At 45.7% G+C, this 21,808-nt stretch overlaps 1 protein-coding gene across 1 annotated transcript in view; it reads left to right on the forward strand.

Moving 5' to 3' along the window:
* Positions 1-7,643: 7,643 nt before the first annotated feature.
* The window catches only part of LOC131697872 (uncharacterized), a 33,104-nt gene continuing 18,939 nt past the window's right edge, over positions 7,644-21,808 (forward strand). The window contains exons 1-2 of the mRNA XM_058989613.1: positions 7,644-7,931; positions 8,730-9,240. Coding sequence (XP_058845596.1) covers positions 8,760-9,240 — 481 coding nt within the window. The 5' untranslated portion in view covers positions 7,644-7,931; positions 8,730-8,759. The remainder of the gene's footprint in view (positions 7,932-8,729; positions 9,241-21,808) is intronic.

Below are 21,808 nucleotides of genomic sequence, written 5' to 3' on the forward strand. Positions count from 1 at the left end.
ATTATATCTTATAAAATGTAAGTAAAGATCTCAGGTTGCTAATACCTTCAGGAATGATCTGGTGAATATAACGATAGGTTGCGGATGCAACCCTGGTTCCCTGAAAGAGAAAATAACCACCAAGGTATGGGACATTGCCGTCAGGCAGTAGGGATTGGCTGAGCTTTATGTCAAAGCTGCCGATAGGCCTCCGCGCAAGCTGCCGTGTAAGCCCGCCCCCCTGGGAGTTTACTATACGCAACGCGCGGAGAGTCACTTCCTCTCTTGCCCTTCAGGCCGTGAAGGCTTCCAGAGCGACCTCGCGGCTTGATGGTTATTTTCTCTTTCAGGGAACCAGGGTTGCATCCGCAACCTATCGTTCCCTTTCAAGTCGAAAATAACCATCAAGGTATGGGAACAGTGTACCCAAGCCGTCACGAGGGAGGATTCTCGGCAGTAGGACAGACTTACGTCATAACGCAACTGCGTAGGCAGTACATCTACGCATATGCGGAGCTGTGCCTCAGCGTCTATGCTCGCAATGACACATGTCCTAAGGTGGAATAGTCACACCATATTGTCAACCACTCTACACGTCCGCAACCTGAGGCGTCATAGAGTGTAACACAGATGCTCCAAATGACGGAGCAGAGGATTCCAGTACATTCAACCGGTAGAACCTCATAAAAGTATGCGGCGTAACCCAACTGGCTGCAGCGCAAATGTCAGACATCGGCACCCCTCTAAAGAGGGCCCAGGATGTTGCCATTCCCCTAGTGGAATGTGCCTTCAACTGCCCTGGTGGCGGAAGGCCCATAGAATCATATGCTAACTTAATAGCATCCACTATCCAATGGGAAAGGCGTTGCTTAGACAATGGCTGACCCAATGTCTTAGCCAAACATCAACTTTAAAACAATTGCCACTTATACACATACTGCGACCTAGTAGAGGGCGCTCTCACACTCTGAATGGTCGATATAACCGCCGTCGAAAGCCCTAAGGCTGACAGGCGCTCCCGCTCAGGGGCCAAGCCCATAACTGCATGAGTTTGGGGTTTGGGTGTCATAGCCCTCCTTGGGCTTGGGACAACAGGTCCGCTTGCAGAGGGAGCTCCCTCGGGCAACCGTGCAACAACTGCACCAGACTCGGGAACCATATTCTCCGAGGCCACCGAGGAGCGATCAGAATCACCGTCGCTTGCTCTACCCTGACCTTCTCCAAGAAGGCGGGGAGCATCAGAATCGGTGGAAATGCATACAGGAGCCCTGGCGGCCATTCGTGAGCCAGTGCATCGACTCCTAGGGGGCTGTCGAGGTCCTTCACCGAGAACCATAGGGGACAGTGCGTGGTCTCTCGCGAAGCGAAGAGATCGACTTGCGCTGTGCCGAACCATTCCCAAATGCGCTGTACCACCCGAGGGTGAAGATGCCATTCGCCTGCAAGAGGACCTCCTCTGGACAGGAGATCCGCTGCGTAATTGACTCTGCCCGGTAGGTGAACCGCACGCAGAGAGGCTAAACGCGGTTGTGCCCAAAGCAACAGCCGTGTTACCATCCGGTGAAGACCGGGGGACCGCAAGCCGCCCTGGCGGTTGATATACGCCACTACCGTGGTGTTGTCTGACCGCACTAACACGTGCTTGCCTAGAAGCACTGGCAAGAAGTGCCGAAGGGCGAGGTCCACCTCTCTGAGTTCCAGAGCATTGATGTGGGCCGACCTCCAGGGTCCTGACCACACTCCGCGAGTCCCCGACCCATTCCAGACTGCTCCCCAACCCTGGTTGGAAGCGTCGGTCGTAATAACCTCCCTTCGGAAGATGGGACCCAAGCGTACGCACTGGCGGATGTTCGACAGAACTTTCCACCAGCGCAGTGCTTCCCAGCAGGTTCAGGATACCCTCAACCTGCGGTGTTTGTCTCTCCGCGGATGCAACGCGAAGGCATTGAACCAGGCCTGCAGAGGTCTCTGGTATAGTAAGCCCAAAGGAAGGGCTTGCGAGGCGGCAGCCATCAACCCCAGCATGCGCTGACACAGCTCCATGCTGACTGTTTCTCTCAACCTGAACAGGGAGAGACACCGCTCCAGTGAGGCAACTCTTTGTGTCGACAGGGTCGCTTCCATGGACACAGAGTCCAGATGCAGACCCAAGAATTCGGTCTGTTGGCTCGGCACGAGGCGGCTCTTTTCTGAATTGACCTTCAGACCTAGCCGCTGAAGATGGTCTGTAACCATCACTGTGTGCTGTGCCAACTGCTCCTTTGACTGCAAGCAGACGAGCCAGTCATCCAGATAGTTCAGCAGTTGGACGCCTTGAGCCCGCAAGGGAGCTAAAATGGCATCCATACACTTCGAAAAGGTTCGAGTAGCTAGAGACAGGCCGAATGGCAGGACACAAAACTTGTAGACCCTGCTCTGAAATGCGAATCGTAGATACTTCCTGTGACCCGGACAGATGGGAACATGAAAGTACGCATCTCTCAGGTCTACTGTGGTAAACCAGTCGCCCTGCCGGAGAGACTGGACAATGTGCCTGTGCGTAAGCATCTTGAACGACAACACCTGTAGGTATTTGTTCAGTACTTGCAGATCTAAAATAGGGCGGAGCCCGCCGCCCTTTTTTGGCACTAGGAAGTACTTGCAGTAGAACCCCTGGTCGGTCAGAGCAGGGTCTACTAGTTGAATGGCACGCTTCTTGAGCAATGCCTGTATTTCCACATTCAGAGCTGAGGACTGAACCGAGTCCTTCACTGCAGTTACCACCACTCCCCTGAAGGGGGGGGTTTAACCGGAACTGAAGGGTGTACCCGGTGAATATAGTTTTGCGCACCCAGATGTCGTTGGTGCATTGTTGCCAGAACAGAGCTGTGGAACAGTGTAGGGGTGGGTTAACAGCTGCCTGGGTTTCTCAGGGCTGCTTAGGCTGCGCTCGCTCACGAGGGGCCTGGCCAGAGCCAAGAGGACGCGGTCTGCCACTTCCTCTAGGGCGCCACCCTCCGCGCTGTGGTCTTGCAAACGCGGGTTGGCTGCGTGCTGATACACCCAAAGGGGCGGTTTTACTGCCCTGTGGTTGCGCCTGCTGCTGCGGCGGTGCCCTGCGCCACTGGCGCTCCTGTGGCCGCCTTGGCTGGAAGGGTTTGCTTGGCCACATTTTTGCCAACTGCTGTGACGCCTCACGCGCCTTGACAGAGCGTTGCAGCATCTCCTCAACCGCTGGGCCAAACGTGTGCCCCGGTGATATCGGAGCATCTAGCAATGGGGCCTTATCAGGCTCCTGTACCCTCGCCTGCGAGAGCCAGAGCTGCCTTCTTGCCACCACAAGAGAAGCAATGCTCCTGCCCTGTGCTCGCACATTCAATTGAGCCAGCTTAACCAATAGCTGCGCAATTGCACCCAGCTCGGTCCTAAGGGCAACAGATGGGCACTCAGGCAGATCATGGATGAGCGCCGCCTGGTAGACCGTCAGGAGGCTGGCCACGTTAGACAGCCTAACTGCCTCTGTAGCCGCGGTGTACCCCTTTTTTAGGTGGGCCTCCATAATCCTACACTGCCTGTTAGGGCAGGAGGGGTCCTTAGCCAGCCCCGATAATGTTGGTGCCTTTACCAATGCGGCGAACGCAGCGCCCACTGGTGGGAAGGACGCTAACCCAGCTTCACTCGCCCAGTGCATGGTGAAGGCCGAAGCCTTGCGAGAAGTTGCAGGGGCGGAGGCCGGGGCCCCCCAGGTGGACTGCACCTCCTTAATAAAATAAGGGAATGCCGGTAGCATCCTGGACTGAAGGGGCGGAGCTGACGGCAACTCAAACAGAGAGCGTCGTGTTGGCTCTAACACAGGCCAGTCCATGCCTAAGTGACGGGCTGCCCTCTCCACCACTGACCACATAGGGTCATTAGTATCCAGCACTTCAGGGTCATCCTGCCCAGAGTGCTGGGATGCCACCTCAGGCTCCGTGCCCTCTTCAAATAGGGGCTCTGCGTCGGACGCGTCCCTTGAGACAGCATCGACGTCCCACACTTCCTGGGGTTGGCCGTGAGGCACTGGTGGAGGAACCACCGGCTGATTAGCGATGGGCCCGGTTGTTAGCTCTGGAGCCCGAGGCGCCACATTCGCTAGGGTCATGAGAAGGGATTGCTGTCCCATCATGATCTCCATAAACTGTGACATTTTGGAGGTGAGCTCAGCCACTCCAAATGTGTCCTGATGTCGCCTGCCCCTTCGAGGGGAGCGAGAGTGCCTTCTACGGCGAGGTGATCGAGATGTCGATCTAGACTCCCGACGGGGATGTGCCCCGCGAGAGGAGGGACTGCGGGAACGTTCCCGAGCACGCCTGGCTGGGGACCTCTGACCAGCTGTAAGCTGGGAGGATGGGCTCCGGGGGAGCTGTGACGTCACCGGCGGCGTCAAAACAGATGACGGTGGGGCCGAGATGGTATGGGACGACCCCGAGGATGGGGAACGACCCCCAATCGCCTTCCTAGCTCTCTGGTGAAGGGTGTGTGTCTGGAACCCCGCACATAGCTGGCAGTATGCCCTGTGTTTGGACGCTGCAGCAATATACAGAATAAAATATATATATGAGTAAGAGAGGGGACTGTAGTATACAGTTACCACGTGGCCGGTAGAACGCGCCGCGGTGGGGAAGGAAGACTGCAGAGCAGACTACACACACACACACACATGGTCTAGCCTAAGCGAGACCGAGGATGCAGATATGCGCGTGGCCTAAGGCCAATGCAACACGCGTCCTAAACAAAAAATACAATATATATAAACAATATATATTACACACAATATTTTACAAAAACCCAAAACACAATAATAATAATAAACAGAGGAAAGACTGGGAGACCACGAAGAAACGCGATGCCGAAGCAAAGCGTGAAGGAAATATATAATGTAAAAACAATATATAATCCTATAATAATAATAATAATAATAATAATAATAATAATAATTACTCCGAAGAGTATAACTGAAATAAACTCGGAGACGGGGATAAACCAGCTTCTCAAGCCTAAGCTTATTGAGTACAATCAGTTAACAGCTCTAAGTCCTACCGCTACTGAGGCTGAAGGCAAAAGAGGAAGTGACTCTCCGCGCGTTGCGTATAGTAAGCTCCCAGGGGGGCGGGCTTACACTGCAGCTTGCACGGAGGCCTATCGGCAGCTTTGACATAAAGCTCAGCCAATCCCTACTGCCTGACGGCAATGTCCCATACCTTGATGGTTATTTTCGACTTGAAAGGGAACTCTTATGCCAGCCATCATTTTATCACAAAGGTTTCACTTTTATCAAATGGTGGATAATGCACTTTGGAATGAAACTCTTCATACATTAATTAAATTACATACTTTAAATGTTAAGTAATTGCCTGTAGCTACTTAGTCTAACTATTTTAGGCTGAATGAGAGTTACTCCCATATACTGCCAATACTGTATAAAGACATAACTGCATGTAGTGTAGCTTGTGGGACATAAGTATTTTTAATTTTCATAGATGACTCCCAAATCATCTGGGAGAGATGATTGTGAGGGACCTCCAGCCAATCTCAATTGTTGAGGATAGAGGTTTTAATGCATTTGTCAAGACCCTTGATCCGCGCTATAAAATCCCAAGCCACAAACGCTTGATGGAGGGTACAATTGCCGACATGTATAAAGACTGTCAAGACAAAGTAAGGGCAAATTGTCAACGTGCAAACAGTGTGGTTCTCACAACAGACATGTGGACTTCAAGGTCCACAGAGGCATATTTGACTGTGTCCTGTCATTTCATAGAAACCTGTAGTTTCTGTGGACAGCATACAGCTGACAACATTAGTTTAGAGCTAAAAAGAATAACAGATGAATGGGGCATAACTCAGAAGGTGGTAGCAGTTGTTACAGACAATGGTGCAAATATGGTTTCTGCAGTGCACAAGGCTGGGTGGAAGCACTACCCCTGTTTCGCCCACACCTTAAACTTGGTGGTAAAAGATGGAATTAAAGCTGTTCCTGAAGTTGTTCAGCTCCTGGAAAAATGCAGTAGCATTGTATCTTTTTTCCACCACAGCATGAAAGCCTCAGAGAAGCTCAAACAAATACAAAAGCAACTGAAGGTGGCAGAGCATAAACTGATTCAGTCAGTAGAAACAAGGTGGAATTCTGTATTCTACATGTTGGAGAGACTCCATGAGCAGAGGGAAGCAGTTACCACAGCCCTCTGTCTACTTGGAAAGAACACCCTATGCTTAAGCAATGAAGAGCTATCCATGATCCACCTTACCACTGAGGCCCTGAGACCCTTCGAAGAGGCAACATGGGAAGTTTCAGCCGAAAAACATGTTTGTCTCAAAAGTGATTCCCCTTGTGTCACTACTTCTCAGAGCAGCTGCAGCCACTGAGCGTCAAGGTAGCTCCCTTGCCACAGAACTGGCACTGCAATGTCAACGCAGATTCCGTGGGATTGAAACCTTTCACAGTCTCGCTGCCAGCACGTTCTTGGACATAAGGTTTAAAAACCTTGCATTTCGTGACAGACAATGTGGAAACTATGAAAAAGCAAATGCTCACTGAAACGCAGGAAGTCCATCAGCCCACTTCAGAGTCACCACCACCAGGCTCTACCTCAGCACCTGTGCTAAGCTCTGCCTCTGCACCTATGCCAAGATTTGCCTCACCAGTGACCCCCTCATCTACCCCAAGCTCTGTCCCAGCTACAGCAAAAGGAGGGATATGGGCGGATTTTGACATTCAAGTTCTGTCTGCCCAACAGCACCGCTCAACAGGTACTGATGCACTCATTGAAATGTGCCGTTACTTAGAGGAAAAGTTGATTCCTCGGGACCAGGACCCATTACATTGGTGGCAAGAGCATGAGCAAACATTCCCATCCCTAAGCAGACTTGCAGCAAAATACCTGGGATTCATTGCTTCATCCATACCCTCAGAAAGAATTTTTTCAAAGGCAGGAGAGTTAGTGAGCCAAAGAAGAAACAGACTGAAGGGGAAAATGTCAACATGCTGTTGTTTCTAAACAAAAACCTATAAATGGGGAAAGAATCAAGGTAGAGGTTGACAATTACTTTATGTAGCCTACATTTCAAGTGTTGACCTCAAGTGCATCCTGCCTGGTGCTGTAAGAAGTTTATGTGTTAAAAATTAAAAGCTAAATTAAAAGATAAAGCTAAATGTATGTGTTCCTAGAAATCAGAGCAGCATTTATTCTTCTTTTCTTCTTAAGAGATTTTTATTTTATGTTGTTGATTTCACTTCAGGGTATCTGATTAGCCCAAATTTTCAGTTGAAGTGATGTGAAGAATAACACCTGAAAAGGGTAATAATATAATTGAACATGTGTTGAACGTTATTGAACATGTGTTTTATAATTGCTGTTATTAAACAGAAAACAAAGAGAAGTCTGATCATTGGTAGTTTATTTAATACTAATGCAAAGGCTTTCAAATATAATTTTTGATGTCTGCATTTACCAATTTTCACTGTAGAAATCACAAAGATTTCCCCTTTTTATGTACATAAGAAGACTTTTAAAAGTATCGGTATCGTTACTGGGATACTAACCTTGGTATTACTTGGTATCGGATCGAAAAGAAAATCAGTGGTATCGCCCATCCTTAAAACTCCCTGCATCGGCGCTGCTGCCTCCAGCAGGGACAGCGTCCCGGGTCATCATGTAGGGCTATACCAACTCCGGCAGGGGCGCGGGGGTAACCTGAATTCAAATAGAATGAGCTACAAACAGCTCGTTTACAACATTAACATTGAAAGTCTTATTCGTTTTTAATTAAAGCATCCCCGGTATCAGAATTCCCTTTGCAGTCCATATTAGATTAATTTGCAAGCCTCGCTGAACAGTTTGTATTTTGCGATTGGTATATTCCTTGTTCCGCAGAGCGTCCCCCGTTCAGTGGGAGGCAGACCCGTTCAGAGACTGAGGGAGAGGAGAGAGGAGGTAATCGAGTTTTTAGTGAGCCGTAAAATAGGTTTTAAAACTACATAAAGCTCTTATATTTTATTACTTTGAAAGGACCGATAAGACGCTGATTTTGGAACCCCATTTAATTCAGTATTCCCTGTAATTTCACGCCTGCGCAGTTTTTTTCTTTTTTTCGAAAGATGGCTGAATTGGAAAGTCAAACATATCTGTGTTTACTCGCCACACTATTTTCTCCCAATAAAACCGTGATGTGGACAGGCTTGTTGTTTGACTTAGTTACCGTGATGTACTCAGTGTTATTGTTTTACTTACTTTGAGGCACAAAAGCGTCACATTATATTTATTTTTAGCGATTCTATATATTGTTTTTGACGTGAAATTCTGTATCGGAAATGTAAACTAATCAATGAGGTATCGCTGCCCAGAAAGACTTTGATAATACTTAATAAGCAATGATAGAAGTCAGACTAAACATACATACAAATACTGGGCAGCGTGTATTTTTTTTTCTTTTAATTTATTTTACTCTGCTGTTTTGTTAAAGCTCTCGTTATCCCAGTGTAGACTGCAAATAAATCTTTGACTGCGTTCACATTACTCCTAAAAACTCTGCGTTGCAGTCATATGTTTTGTGTCCTGTGAGGTATGTGTTCAGTTGTATTAAACACTGGGGTCCCCCAATATTCTACACGGGTGGGGTTACAGTATTCCATAGCTATTGAGAAGCCATAGAATTCTGTATCCCTTGAATGGCCTTGTAGTACTGTAAAAAAAAAAAAAAAAAAAAAATTCCATGATTTCTTTTTTTTTCAGCACCTTCTAAACAGAATCCCGTGTGCTGCCATGGACAGTGTGAAGATGGAGTCTGTCCAGATTAAAGAGGAGTTCCCTGAACTCGAACCTCTCCCCTTTACACTGGAGTTCTCTGGGCTGGCTTCCCTCCCCATTAAACAGGAGCTCTGTGAGATGCAATGTGACAGCAGCCAGCCAGAGGTCTCTGAGATTAAAGCTGAGCACAATGAATTGGAGATCCCCCAGACAGAAGAACCCCTTCCTGTGAAACAAGAAGAGGTGCTGGAAACTGTCCGTATTAAACAGGAGCCACCTGAAGTGGAGTTTGAGCACATGGAACTAGGGAAGGAAGAATCCGAGGACTTCAAACCAAACATCCCTGAGCTGGAGCCTGTACGCCTGCGGGAGTGTAGCGTGGTGCTGGAGAGAATCTGCGTGAGAGAGCAAGGCGCTGGAGAGGAAGGCTCTTCCAGCAGCACGCAAGGAGGTGGACAGGGAGACGGGCGATCACATTCAGAATGCAGTCTAGCTGGTGAGTGACTCCCAGTAGCTGTGACATTGTCATTCTAGATTGCGTGATATCCACAGTGTGCTTGAGAGGGAGGGAGGGAGCATGGAGGTTACATTACTAGCTATTTGTTTTTCCTGTACCACTCACACCAGTTCAGGATAGCACTCACTATTGGTGATGCTATTAAGATATAGATATAAGCCCCTTTCCCACGGCACTCCTACCCGATTATACCAAGGGGGAGAAGAACTAAAGTACTGTACGGTGGCTCTCAAAAGTATTCACCCCCCTTGGACTTTTCCACATTTTATTGTGTTACAACATGGAATCAGAATTGATTAAGAGTTTTTGCCACTGATCAACACACAAAAAAAAAATCTACAAATTGTTCTAAATTAATTACAAATATAAAACAGAAAATAACTGATTGCATAAGTATTCACCCTCTTTGCTATGACACACCTAAATAAGCTCTGGTGCAACCAATTGTCTTTAGAAGTCACATAATTAGTTGAATGGAGTCCACCTGTGTGCAATTAAGGTGTTTCACATGATTTCAGGTTAAATACATGTGTCTCTGGGAGGTCCCACAGTTGATTAGTTCATTTCCTAACAAGAACTACATCATGAAGACGAAGGAACATTCAAAACAAATCCGGAATAAGGTTCTTCAAAAGCACCAATCAGGGGTAGGATATAAGAACATTTCCAAGGCATTGAATATCCCCCGGAGCACAGTAAAGTCCATTATTAAGAAATGGAGAGAATATGGCACAACTGTGAATCTGTCTAGAACAGGCCGTCCTCAAAAACTGAGTATCTGGGAGCCAGTGTATATAAGATTAGAACTGTTCAGTGTCAAAATAGAGGGATATTATTGTACATGTGTAGCGTTATTAGGGGTGCTTGATTCTGTTTAATTTATCAAAAGTTTAAACTTTTGAAAATCATATAGTTTAAACGTTAAAATAAAAACATTGAGATAGTGCTATTACTTATTTTTACATAAATAGTTTCTATAAATGACAGCATATGAGTTATAAAAAGGGCTTCTGATTGTCTGTGTTGTACCTGGGCTTTTCTACTCTCTAAAAAATGCAATTGATCCTTTTCAGCCATTCGTGTATCTCAATCACACTGAGAAACACGTTCAAGTTCTGTGAAACAACTAAATGGGGTTTTCATTTAAATGCAGAAGCGACTCATCTTAATGTAAATACAGACGTGCAGAGCGATTGTAATAGTGTGAACAGTATCATGGTAATTCAAAGAAACTTGTGACATTTACAAAATCAATATTCAGTTAAAAAAAATACTAATAGCAATAGTTTGTACTTGTCTGACTGGCAGCAGTAGGAAAAAAAGAAGACCAAAAAATAAACATAAAATGGAAGCAAGCTTCTCTCTTCTTTTAAAAAGAAAACATATATAGAGGGTGCAAACCAACAAAACACCCAGAGTTTCATCACCTAGGAGAGCTAGCTGGCAGATGCATCTGGTGAAGACAACGAAAGAAAACTCTGAGTAGCTGTTATTTGCAGACTCCCTCTTGTTAATATTTGACCTGCACGATTTTGACAAAGTTTAAATGATTAAGCAAAATTAAAAACGCTTGACCCTTTACTAACTTTTAAACTCTACATGTTTAACACCCCTAAATGTGATGCTATTGAAAAATATCTAATTGTAGGGTGTGTTAGAGGAAATGGACCCGAAACATTACAGGAGAACTTTGAAGGCAGATTTTGATCCCAGGGCTCGGTTTCACCTGCGTCAGTCTTTACTGACTTTGCTTTTACACATAAAGTAAAGACTTTTTAAAGAGTAAGTAGCGGGTTCTGAAAAATCTAGCATTACCCACCCCGATGTGTTACTGCAACTGTTTAAATAACGTACCTGTCATTTATTTTCATTGTTCACATCCTGCCACCTTTTTACACATAACTTGAAAGTCTATTGTAAAGCTCTTTTAGAAATGTGTGCTGTAGTGCTCTGGGGTTTTAGATATGTACTCTAAATCACTGCAGGAAGAGAGATACAAAAAGACACAAGTGCTCTGTTTTTTCTGTTTCGTACCACATCAATGATCATTATTGCTCTGTTAACTGTTTGACAATGTGGGCAATTCTGTACTAGAGCCAACGTTTTGAAAAGAGCTTTGAAGCAAACGTATAGCTATAAGTGTGAAGTTGTCAGGATGTGAACAATGAAAAGAAAAATACATTATTTAAACAGTTGTAGCAACACGTGGGGAGGATAGGAATATATTTTTTGGAACCTAGCTACTTACTCTAAGTTTAACTTTGCTTTTTTAAGATGGTGTAACCCAGCGCGAGCCCCCACATCTGAAATTAACATGCTATAATCCACTCCAGCACCCAGCCAGGGCCGGATTAACCCATCACTTGGTCCGAGGCAAGCATAAACCTGCGGGCCTCCTACCCCAGAACAAACCGCCACATATACATACACACACACACACACACACACACACACACCCCTACCTCTATATACATTCTAGCCTTTATAACTAGCGCTCCACCCTTTTACAACAGGTAGAATTCTCAGTTTTAAGTTTTTATGAATGACTGAATGAAGCTGACAGAAAATCAAACTGTAGGGGATGTGCTAAAAACTAAAGCCTATGTTGTAACGGTGCTACTAGAATAAATAAATTTGGGGTGCCAGGAAGGGAAATACCCTTACCAATAGAAAAGTAATCAAAACAAACAATAACAGAAAAGCAACAAAACATATAAAAAAAAACATGAAATAAGCACCATTACCAGACTACAGATACCAGTGACACAGAGGCCACCTGACCTGCACCCTGAAGCAGAGTTACTATCAAGTAAACAAAAAAAGATTACAATTAATTACAAAAAACTAAATGTACCTGTTTTTGTAATAACAAAAACAAAAAGAAATACAGAGCACACCAATAACCCCACACACCTAATAAGAAATAACCTTAAGTACCATACTCTAATAAAACTATACCACGAAATAAAGAAAACAGGACACCAAAGTTCTGAGGCAATTAATAGTTGTATTATTCAATCAAAGCCGCAGCACAAGCCACACCATCACTCTCCTAACCACTACCAATAAATAATTAAGCGTAATGGTAAATTAACAATACACACTAAAAACCCTAATCACATTTAATTCAGCACCTGGGTTTTTAACCTAAACACCTAATAACAAAGTATTTATACAAACAAAAAATATACCCATTATAAACTATATAAAAGTTAGCAGAAAACGAGAGGTCTATAAATAAACAAACAAACAGTCTTAGAAGGACTATATACTTTCTCTCAAATCGTGCATAATAACTAACACAGTATAACGACAAGAGTAACGAAAAGAAGGAGTCATTAGGAACGTAATAATTACAAAAAGAAAAAGAAACAGAAAAACAAACAACGAAAATAGAACAAATACCAGTACCCACTGATCTACTTTCTGGGTCAGTGTTTGTCAATACACACCATTCACTCTGTAGATTTAAATTAACAGTCCAACCCCACTCCTACTAAGGACTGAAGAGACCTCCATGAATTTTGGTATCCCGTGTAATGTAATCCATCCGTGTTTGCAGCGAAAAAACCCATTTAGGAATTCCACCACATCAGAGTCCTCCACGATTATTTACATATTCACAAGGTTCCACTTCCAGCCTCAACCCAGGTAGTCGAAAGCCGAATCTTGTTCATCTACTGAAACGCAGCTTCATACTATTGTGACAAACGTAGAACAGAGTTTAGAATTAAAGATTACTACCCCAGAAAACAGCAGTAACAAAAAACCACAGATGCATCCAGTCCAGGAAAAAAAAGAATACGCTCTCTCCCTAGAAAGAAACCGGCGCCTTATTAAGGCTCAAGGGGGCGTGTCATTTATTACACTCAATTTTCTTAAAAGGACAGACACGGAGAACCGTGACTAGTCACAATGTTAAGTTGTGTAGTACAGCTCAACAATGACTTTTCCTGATTTACTGAATAAAAAGGCAACAGTTCAAACAAACAAGGAACACCATATGAAGTTGAAAAAGGTGAAGGGTGCTCAAACATTTTTTCACTAATGGTAGCTCCACAATAACCCACGAAAATAAATAGTAAAAAACAAACCTACCTGTATATTGTTGTGTAGTCAAATACGTTAGTTTACTGCACGCAATATCATCAATAATGTCTCCTTGTTTTTTTTGTTGATCGGGTGGGTTTGACTCGCTTCAGTAAAGAAAATGCCCTTTTCTCCAGAGCAGAGAAATCACTAGTGTTTTGACATACAAGTAAATTCAAGTGTTACCTATGGTAGCTTTCTGTACCCTATAGAATAGTGTACCCTTGGTGATTCCACCCCGACACGGCTGCATTTTTTCAAAGATCGCTGGACATGAACACTTGATGATTCTGGACAGCATTTCCAAGGTTACTTTAAATCAAGGGTTAGAACATAAGAACATTAGAAAGTTTACAAACGAGAGGAGGCCATTCAGCCCATCTTGCTCGTTTGGTTGTTAGTAGCTTATTGATCCCAGAATCTCATCAAGCAGCTCCTTGAAGGATCCCAGGGTGTCAGCTTCAACAACATTACTGGGGAGTTGGGTCCAGACCCTCACAATTCTCTGTGTAGAAAACTGCCTTCTATTTTCTGTTCTGAATGCCCCTTTATCTAATCTCCATTTGTGACGCCTGGTCCTTGTTTCTTTTTTCAGGTCAAAGTCACCTGGTTCAACATTGTCTATACCTTTTAGGATTTTGAATGTTTGAATCAGATCGCAGCGTAGTCTTCTTTGTTCAAGACTGAATAGATTCAATTCTTTTAGCCTGTCTGCATACGACATGTCTTTTAAACCCGGGATAATTCTGGTTGCTCTTCTTTGCACTCTTTCTAGAGCAGCAATATCTTTTTTGTAACGAGGTGACCAGAACTGAACACATTATTCTAGGTGAGGTCTTACTAATGCATTGTAAAGTTTTAACATTACTTCCCTTGATTTAAATTCAACACTTCTCACAATATATCCGAGCATCTTGTTGGCCTTTTTTATAGCTTCCCCACATTGTCTAGAGCAAGACATTTTCAAGTCAACATAAACTCCTAGGTCTTTTTCATAGTTCCCTTCTTCAGTTTCAGTATCTCCCATATGATATTTATAACGCACATTTTTATTGCCTGCATGCAATACTTTACACTTTTTTCTCTATTAAATGTCATTTGCCATGTGTCTGCCCAGTTCTGAATGCTGTCTAGATCATTTTGAATGACCTTTGCTGCTGCAACAGTGTTTGCCACTCCTCCTATTTTTGTGTCGTCTGCAAATTTAACAAGTTTGCTTACTATACCAGAATCTAAATCATTAATGCAGATTAGGAATAGCAGAGGACCTAATACTGATCCCTGTTGTACACCACTGGTTACCTCGCTCCATTTTGAGGTTTCTTCTCTAATCAGTACTTTCTGTTTTCTACATGTTAACCACTCCCTAATCCATGTGCATGCATTTCTTTGAATCCCTACTGCGTTCAGTTTGAGAATTAATCTTTTATGCTGGACTTTGTCAAAAGCTTTCTGGAAATCTAAATAAACCATGTCGTAAGCTTTGCAATTATCCATTGTCAGTGTTGCATCCTCAAAAAAGTCAAGCAGGTTAGTTGGACACGATCCCCCTTTCCTAAAACCATGCTGACTGTCTCCCAAGATATTGTTACCATATAGGCAATTTTCCATTTTATTTCTTATTATAGTTTCCATAAGTTTACATATAATAGTAGTCAGGCTTATTGGTCTGTAGTTACCTGGTTCGGTTTTGTCTCCCTTTTTTTGTGGATCGGTATTACGTTTGCTATTTTCCAGTCTGTTGGTACAACCCCTGTGTCAAGAGACTGTTGCATGATCTTGGTTAGCGGTTTGTAAATAACTTCTTTCATTTCTTTGAGTACTATTGGGAGGATCTCATCCGGCCCAGGGGATTTGTTTATTTTAACAGCTCCTAGTCCCTTTAACACTTCTGCCTCTGTTATTCTAAAGTTATTTAAAATTCGATAGGAAGAGGTCGACATGTGGGGCATGTTGTCCGTGTCCTCTTTTGTAAAAACCTGTGAAAAGTAATCATTTAATATATGTGCTGTTTTTTTTTTCTTAATCTATGATTTTGCCATTTGTGTCTCTTAGACATTTAACCTCCTCTTTGAATGTTCTCTTGCTGTTATAATATTGGAAAAACATTTTGGAATTGGTTTTAGCCCCCTTAGCAATATTGATTTCTATCTCTCTCTTGCCCTTTCTAACTTCCTTTTTGATTTGTGTTTGCAGTTCTAAGTACCCTTTCTGTGTACTTTGTTTTTTGTCCCTTTTAAACGTTCTGTAAAGTGCCTTTTTTTGCTGAATGTGCTGTATATCAGGAGGCTGAATGTGCTGTATATCTAGAAAATCAGCTGTGTTAAATGTGCTGTTTTTATTTTGCCACTTCATTAATTTTGTCTTGTTCACAATATGCGTTGCAAGCTGCAGGAGTGCTTGAGAAAACGCCGGGGCTCGGGTACAGAAATATCGAGCATGTGCATCAAGCAGTCTGAGAAACTGCATCTGCACAGGAGATGCAGAATTCTATGGGGTACAGAAATCTGTGTAACACCCGTGAGAACAATTTGATTTTGAGGTACATGCCTCGCATCGAATGTCAGGAAGTGAAGTTTTTTCCACTTTAGGCGCACATCTGTATATTTAAAAAAAAAAAAAAAAATCCACATAACCGTTTTGGGCCCCCGCTTGAGTTTGGGCCCGAGGCACATGCCTAGTTTGCCTATGTGTTAATACGGCCCTGCACATGCCCTAAGGTTTGGTTCATACACCTGTCGCAGATGAATGCCATACGTCCGGTGCTGACCCCATGTGATTTCACGTCGTAGACACATGTCGCAGGACATTATTCAACCTGTTGCACAGGATCGGAGACCCTCGAGTCCAACCAGAAACTGTCAGTCTGAAGTATGAATCAACCTTAAGCCTACAAGCAGTCCATCTTATTTTCTTTCCTGTTCATATTTTCCATGTTCCAGTCCAGCAGCTAGAGCGAGGGCAGGTGGTGGAGAATATCCTGACTGCAGGAAAGGTTTCACGCTGTTAGGGCATGTAAAAAAAGCCCAGAGAATTCACACAGAAGTGAAACCGTATCACTGCTCTGATTGTGGGAAGAGTTTCAGTCAGTCTGGATACCTTGTTTCACACCAGCAAACTCATCCAGGAGAGAAACCGTATCACTGCTCTAACTGTGGTAAGAGTTTCCGTTTGAAACAAGGCCTTCAAAACCACCAGCGAACTCACACAGGAGAGAAACCGTATCACTGCTCTGACTGTGGGAAGATTATTATTATTATTATTTATTTCTTAGCAGACGCCCTTATCCAGGGCGACTTACAATCGCAAGCAAATACAAATACATTCAAGTGTTACAATATAAGTCATACAATAAGAACAAGAAATACAATAATTCTCAAGTGTGACAAACCACAATTCAATAATACAGCAGATAATAGTGAAAGTTACATCAGGATATGATTAAATAGTGATAGTTACATCAGGATATGATTAAGTACAAAATACTACAGATTAAACACTTGGCAGATTACAATATTCTGAGGTACAGGATTAAATGCAGTAAAATAGGGGGCAGATAAGAGCAAAATAAAGCATATTTAAATGAAGGGTGATAGTGTCCCAGGATACAACAGAGGAGTTCTACAGGTGCTGTTTGAAGAGGTGAGTCTTAAGGAGGCGCCGGAATGTGGTCAGGGACTGGGCAGTCCTGACATCTGTAGGAAGGTCGTTCCACCACTGCGGAGCAAGGGTGGAGAAGGAGCGGGCTCGGGAGGCAGGGGAGCGTAGCGGCGGTAGAGCCAGTCTTCTAGTGCAGGCGGAGCGGAGAGGTCGAGTGGGGGTGTAGGGAGAGATGAGGGTCTGGAGGTAGTTGGGTGCAGTCTGATCAAGGCATCTGTAGGCTAGTACAAGAGTCTTGAACTGGATGCGAGCAGTGATCGGGAGCCAGTGGAGCGAGCGGAGTAGTGGAGTAGCGTGGGCGAAGCGAGGTAGAGAGAACACCAGGCGAGCAGCAGAGTTCTGGATGAGCTGGAGCGGACGGGTGGCGGACGCAGGGAGGCCAGCCAGGAGGGAGTTGCAGTAGTCTAGGCGGGAGAGTACCAGGGCCTGGACCAGGAGCTGGGTAGCATAGTTGGTGAGGAAGGGTCGGATTCTTCGGATGTTGCTCAGGAAGAATCGGCAAGTGCGTGCCAGAGTGGAGATGTGCTGGGAATAAGAGAGGCAGGGGTCCAGGGTGACTCCAAGGTTCTTAGCTGAGGAAGAGGGAGAGAGTGTGGTAGATTCCAGAGGAACAGAGATAGAGAGATCAGAGGAGGGGGAGGAGGAGGGAAAGAAAAGGAGGTCAGATTTAGAGAGGCTGAGTTTGAGGTGATGCGAGTGCATCCAGGAGGAAATAGCAGACAGACAGGTAGAGATACGGGAGGAGATGGTGGAGTCAGAGGTGGGGAAGGAGAGGAAAATCTGAGCATCATCAGCATAGAAATGGTATGAGAAACCATAGGATGCGATGAGGGGGCCCAGGGAGCGGGTGTAGAGAGAGAACAGGAGAGGACCCAAGACTGACCCTTGGGGGACTCCAGTTAAGAGAGGGTGAGGTGTGGAGGTTGCTCCACGCCAGGTTACCTGGTAAGTGCGGTTGGAGAGGTAGGAGGAGAACCAGGCCAGAGCAGTGCCAGAGATCCCCAGGTCAGCAAGAGATGATAGTAGAATAGAGTGATCAACAGTGTCAAAGGCAGCAGAGAGGTCGAGGAGAATTAGGACAGAGGAGAGAGAGGCAGCTCGGGCAGAGTTTAGTGAGTTGGTGACAGACAGAAGGGCGGTTTCAGTGGAGTGAGCAGAGCGGAAGCCAGATTGGAGAGGGTCAAGCAGAGAGTGGTTGGACAGGAAAGCAGAGAGCTGGCGGTGTACAGTCCGCTCGAGGGTTTTGGAGAGGAAGGGTAGGAGGGAGACAGGACGGTAGCTCTGGAGGGAGGTGGGGTCGAGGGTAGGTTTTTTGAGGAGGGGAGTGATAGAGGCTTTTTTGAAGGCAGAGGGGAAGATGCCAGAAAGTAGAGAGGTGTTGAGGAGGGAGGAGATGAAGGGGAGTAGAGCAGGAGCAGCAGCTTGAAAGAGGTGAGTGGGGAGGGGGTCCAAGGCACACGTGGTGGGTTTGTGACCCTGGAGCAGGGAGGAGAGGTCAGAGTCTGAGAGGGGCAAGAAGGTGGAGAGGGAGGGCGAGTTAGTAGGGGATGTAGTGGGTGTAGGGGTTGGAGCAGGAGGGGGTGTGGGGGAGGGAGAGGTGTTAAAGAGTTTGCGGATATCTGAGATTTTAGAAGAGAAGAAGGAGGCAAAGTCGTCAGGGGAGATAGAGGAGGGAGGAGGAGGGGGGGAGGGTTTAGGAGGGAGGAGAAGGTAGAGAATAGTTTACGTGGGTTGTTAGTGGAGGCTTGGATTACAGATTGGAAATAAGCACATTTAGCAGAGGAGAGAGTAGAGCAGAAGGAGGAGAGAAGAGTGCGGTAAAGTTCTAGAGCAGCAGGGAGTTTGGTTCTCTTCCATTTCTTTTCAGCAGATCGCAGTGTGATTCTTGCCGAGCGGAGCACAGAGGAGAGCCAGGGATGGGGAGGGGAGGGGCGAGCAGGTCGGGAGGTGAGGGGACAGAGGGAGTCGAGGGAGGAGGTGAGTGAGGAGAAGAGGGTGGAGGTAGCAGAGTCTACGGAGAGTTGTGAAAAGGAGTCGATAGGAGGGAGGTGAGAGAGAGCAGTGGAGGCAAGGACAGAGGGGGAGAGAGAGCGGAGGTTACGGCGAGAGGTGACAGTGGGGGTAGGAGGAGCAGGGAGAGGGGGGAGAGACAGAGAAAAAGAGATGAAATAGTGATCAGAGAGGTCCAGGGGGGTGACAGAGAGGTTGGAGGGGCAGCAGGCCCTGGAGAAGGTGAGGTCCAGTTGACGGCCAGCTTTGTGGGTAGGAGGGGACGGAGAGAGACAGAAGTCGAAGGAGTGAAGGAGAGGGAGGAATCCAGCAGAGTGGCTGGGGTTGGAGAGATGGATGTTGAAGTCACCCAACAGGACAGTCGGGGTAGACAGAGAGGGGAGGGAGGAGAGTAGATAGTCGAGTTCATCCAGAAAGTGAATGAGAGGCCCAGGGGGGCGGTACAGAACAATGAGCAGGAGTTGACAGGGAAAGGTTAGTTGGACTGCATGAAATTCAAAGGTAGTGACAGAGAGGGAGGTGAGATCGGAGGGGACAGAAAAGAGTAAGGAGGGAGAGAGGAGAAGACCCGTCCCACCTCCCCGTCCGGTGAGACGCGGGGTATGGGACAGGACGTAGAGAGAGGACAGGGCAGCAGGAGTAACAGTGTTATCAGGGGACAGCCAGGTTTCAGTGAGAGCAAGGAAATCGAGCGAGAGGTGGGAGGCAAAGGCAGAGATGAAATCAGCTTTGTTAGCAGAAGAGTGACAGTTCCAGAGTGCACCAGAGAGTGTGCGGGAGGGGGGGAGAGGCAGAGAAATGAGGTTAGAGGGGTTGGAGGAGCAACAGCGGAGGGAGGGCAGAGGACGAGGACGGGAGGACAGAACAGGGATGTGAGAGACAGTCATAGCAGGACAAGCAAGACAAAAGGCACAGTAGGAGCAGTGGGGTGGAGGATACAGACCTGACCTAGTAGATGGCTTCTTCCAGAGCGCTGTTAGGTTCGGATCTAGTCGAACAGCGTCTCAGCGCAGGCCTCCCCTCGCTGGACTCCCACAGCTAGACTCCCGGCTCTTTTGTTGAGGCTCTTCTGTTTGCTGGCGCTTCGTGCTGGCGCTAAAATAAGCTGCTTGAATAAATGTTGAAGAGTTTCAGTCGGTCCGGACACCTTGTTTCACACCAGCGAACTCACACAGGAGAGAAACCGTATTGCTGCTCTGACTGTGGGAAGAGTTTCAGTCGGTCAGATCGCCTTGTCACACCAGCGAACTCGCACAGGAGAGAAACCGTATCACTGCTCTGACTGTGGGAAGAGTTTCAGTCGGTCAGACAGCCTTGTCACACCAGCGAACTCACACAGGAGAGAAACCGTATCACTGCTCTGACTGTGGGAAGAGTTTCAGTCACTTAGGAACCCTGAAAGAACACCAGCGAACTCACACAGGAGAGAAACCGTATTGCTGCTCTGACTGTGGGAAGAGTTTCAGTCGGTCAGATCGCCTTGTCACACCAGCGAACTCACACAGGAGAGAAACCGTATCACTGCTCTGACTGTGGGAAGAGTTTCAGTCACTCGGGAACCCTGAAAGAACACCAGCGAACTCACACAGGAGAGAAACCGTATTGCTGCTCTGACTGTGGGAAGAGTTTCGGTCACTCGGGAACCCTGAAAAAACACCAGCGAACTCACAGAGGAGAGAAACTTTAAAGAACATGTTCAATGGGACTTTTCACTCATGAGGGGAAAAAAATATTAACCCTTTGCGGTCCATTGTCGGACTGGGTCCGACATCATTATAGCAACGCAATAAACGGGTGTCTAGTCGTTTTTTCACCGGAAAAAGCCGAGAAAACCGTTCAATTGCCGAGCGGGAGCGACAGGAGCCGAGACAAGTCGAAGAAAAGAAAAAAAAAAAGGCGTATCTCATGAATAGTCATACATGGTATCAGGTATCGGATAACGGGGGCGGTCTGAAGTAAACAAGTTGGCTGACTGAATCAGCGCACAGAAAACACGGACATTTGCAGAGCTTTTTTGAGATGTTATAGTAATAAAATAATGACTTGGATCGCATTATTGAGGAGTTTGGTGATAAAACGAGTGATCCGGAGGTGATCGATCGGTATGTACAACTTATTATTATTATTATTATTATTATTATTATTTATTTCTTACATAGGTGAACGCTATAGCAAACGAAAGGGTGGGGCGGGGCTGGAGATGCCTAGTGAGTGCTTTGTTGATATGCAGGGCCATTTAAACCCGTTTGACTGTGAAAAAAAATACTTTTAAACAGTGCGTCTAAAATTAACTGCACGTGTGAAAATTAATTAGACCTGGCGTGCCTGACGCGCGATTAATAAATGGACCGCAAAGGGTTAACCTTCCATTACGAATCACTGTTTTGTATATCACTCTTAAGAGCATGCATTTAAAACTCTCTTGCACTGTGATTGTGTCAGAAAGTGGACGGTGACGCAGACACATCACAAGAGGCTTCTCAGCTGTCAGTTTAACTCGGGCTGTCAATGTAGTCAGTGCCTGGGAGCGGGAGTCTGCAGAAAGGAAACTATTCTGCACCTCATCTGATGGACGAGTCAGGAGAAATCAATAATTCTGTGTGGGAAATGAGTTTGAGGGTTTAGCTTTTAAACTGCATAGACTTGAAAATAAATACATTGATGGGAATGAGTATCCTGACCCCACTATTTAGCATCCCAGGAATGCATTTATTTAGAAATAAGTAAATTGATTAGACTTTAGAAAGATGTTAGGTTTAGTATAGAATGAAGTAGTGTTTCTTGTTAG

The sequence above is a fragment of the Acipenser ruthenus genome, chromosome 16 (assembly GCF_902713425.1).
Source record: "Acipenser ruthenus chromosome 16, fAciRut3.2 maternal haplotype, whole genome shotgun sequence".
In the NCBI taxonomy this organism is placed as follows: Eukaryota; Metazoa; Chordata; class Actinopteri; order Acipenseriformes; family Acipenseridae; genus Acipenser; species Acipenser ruthenus.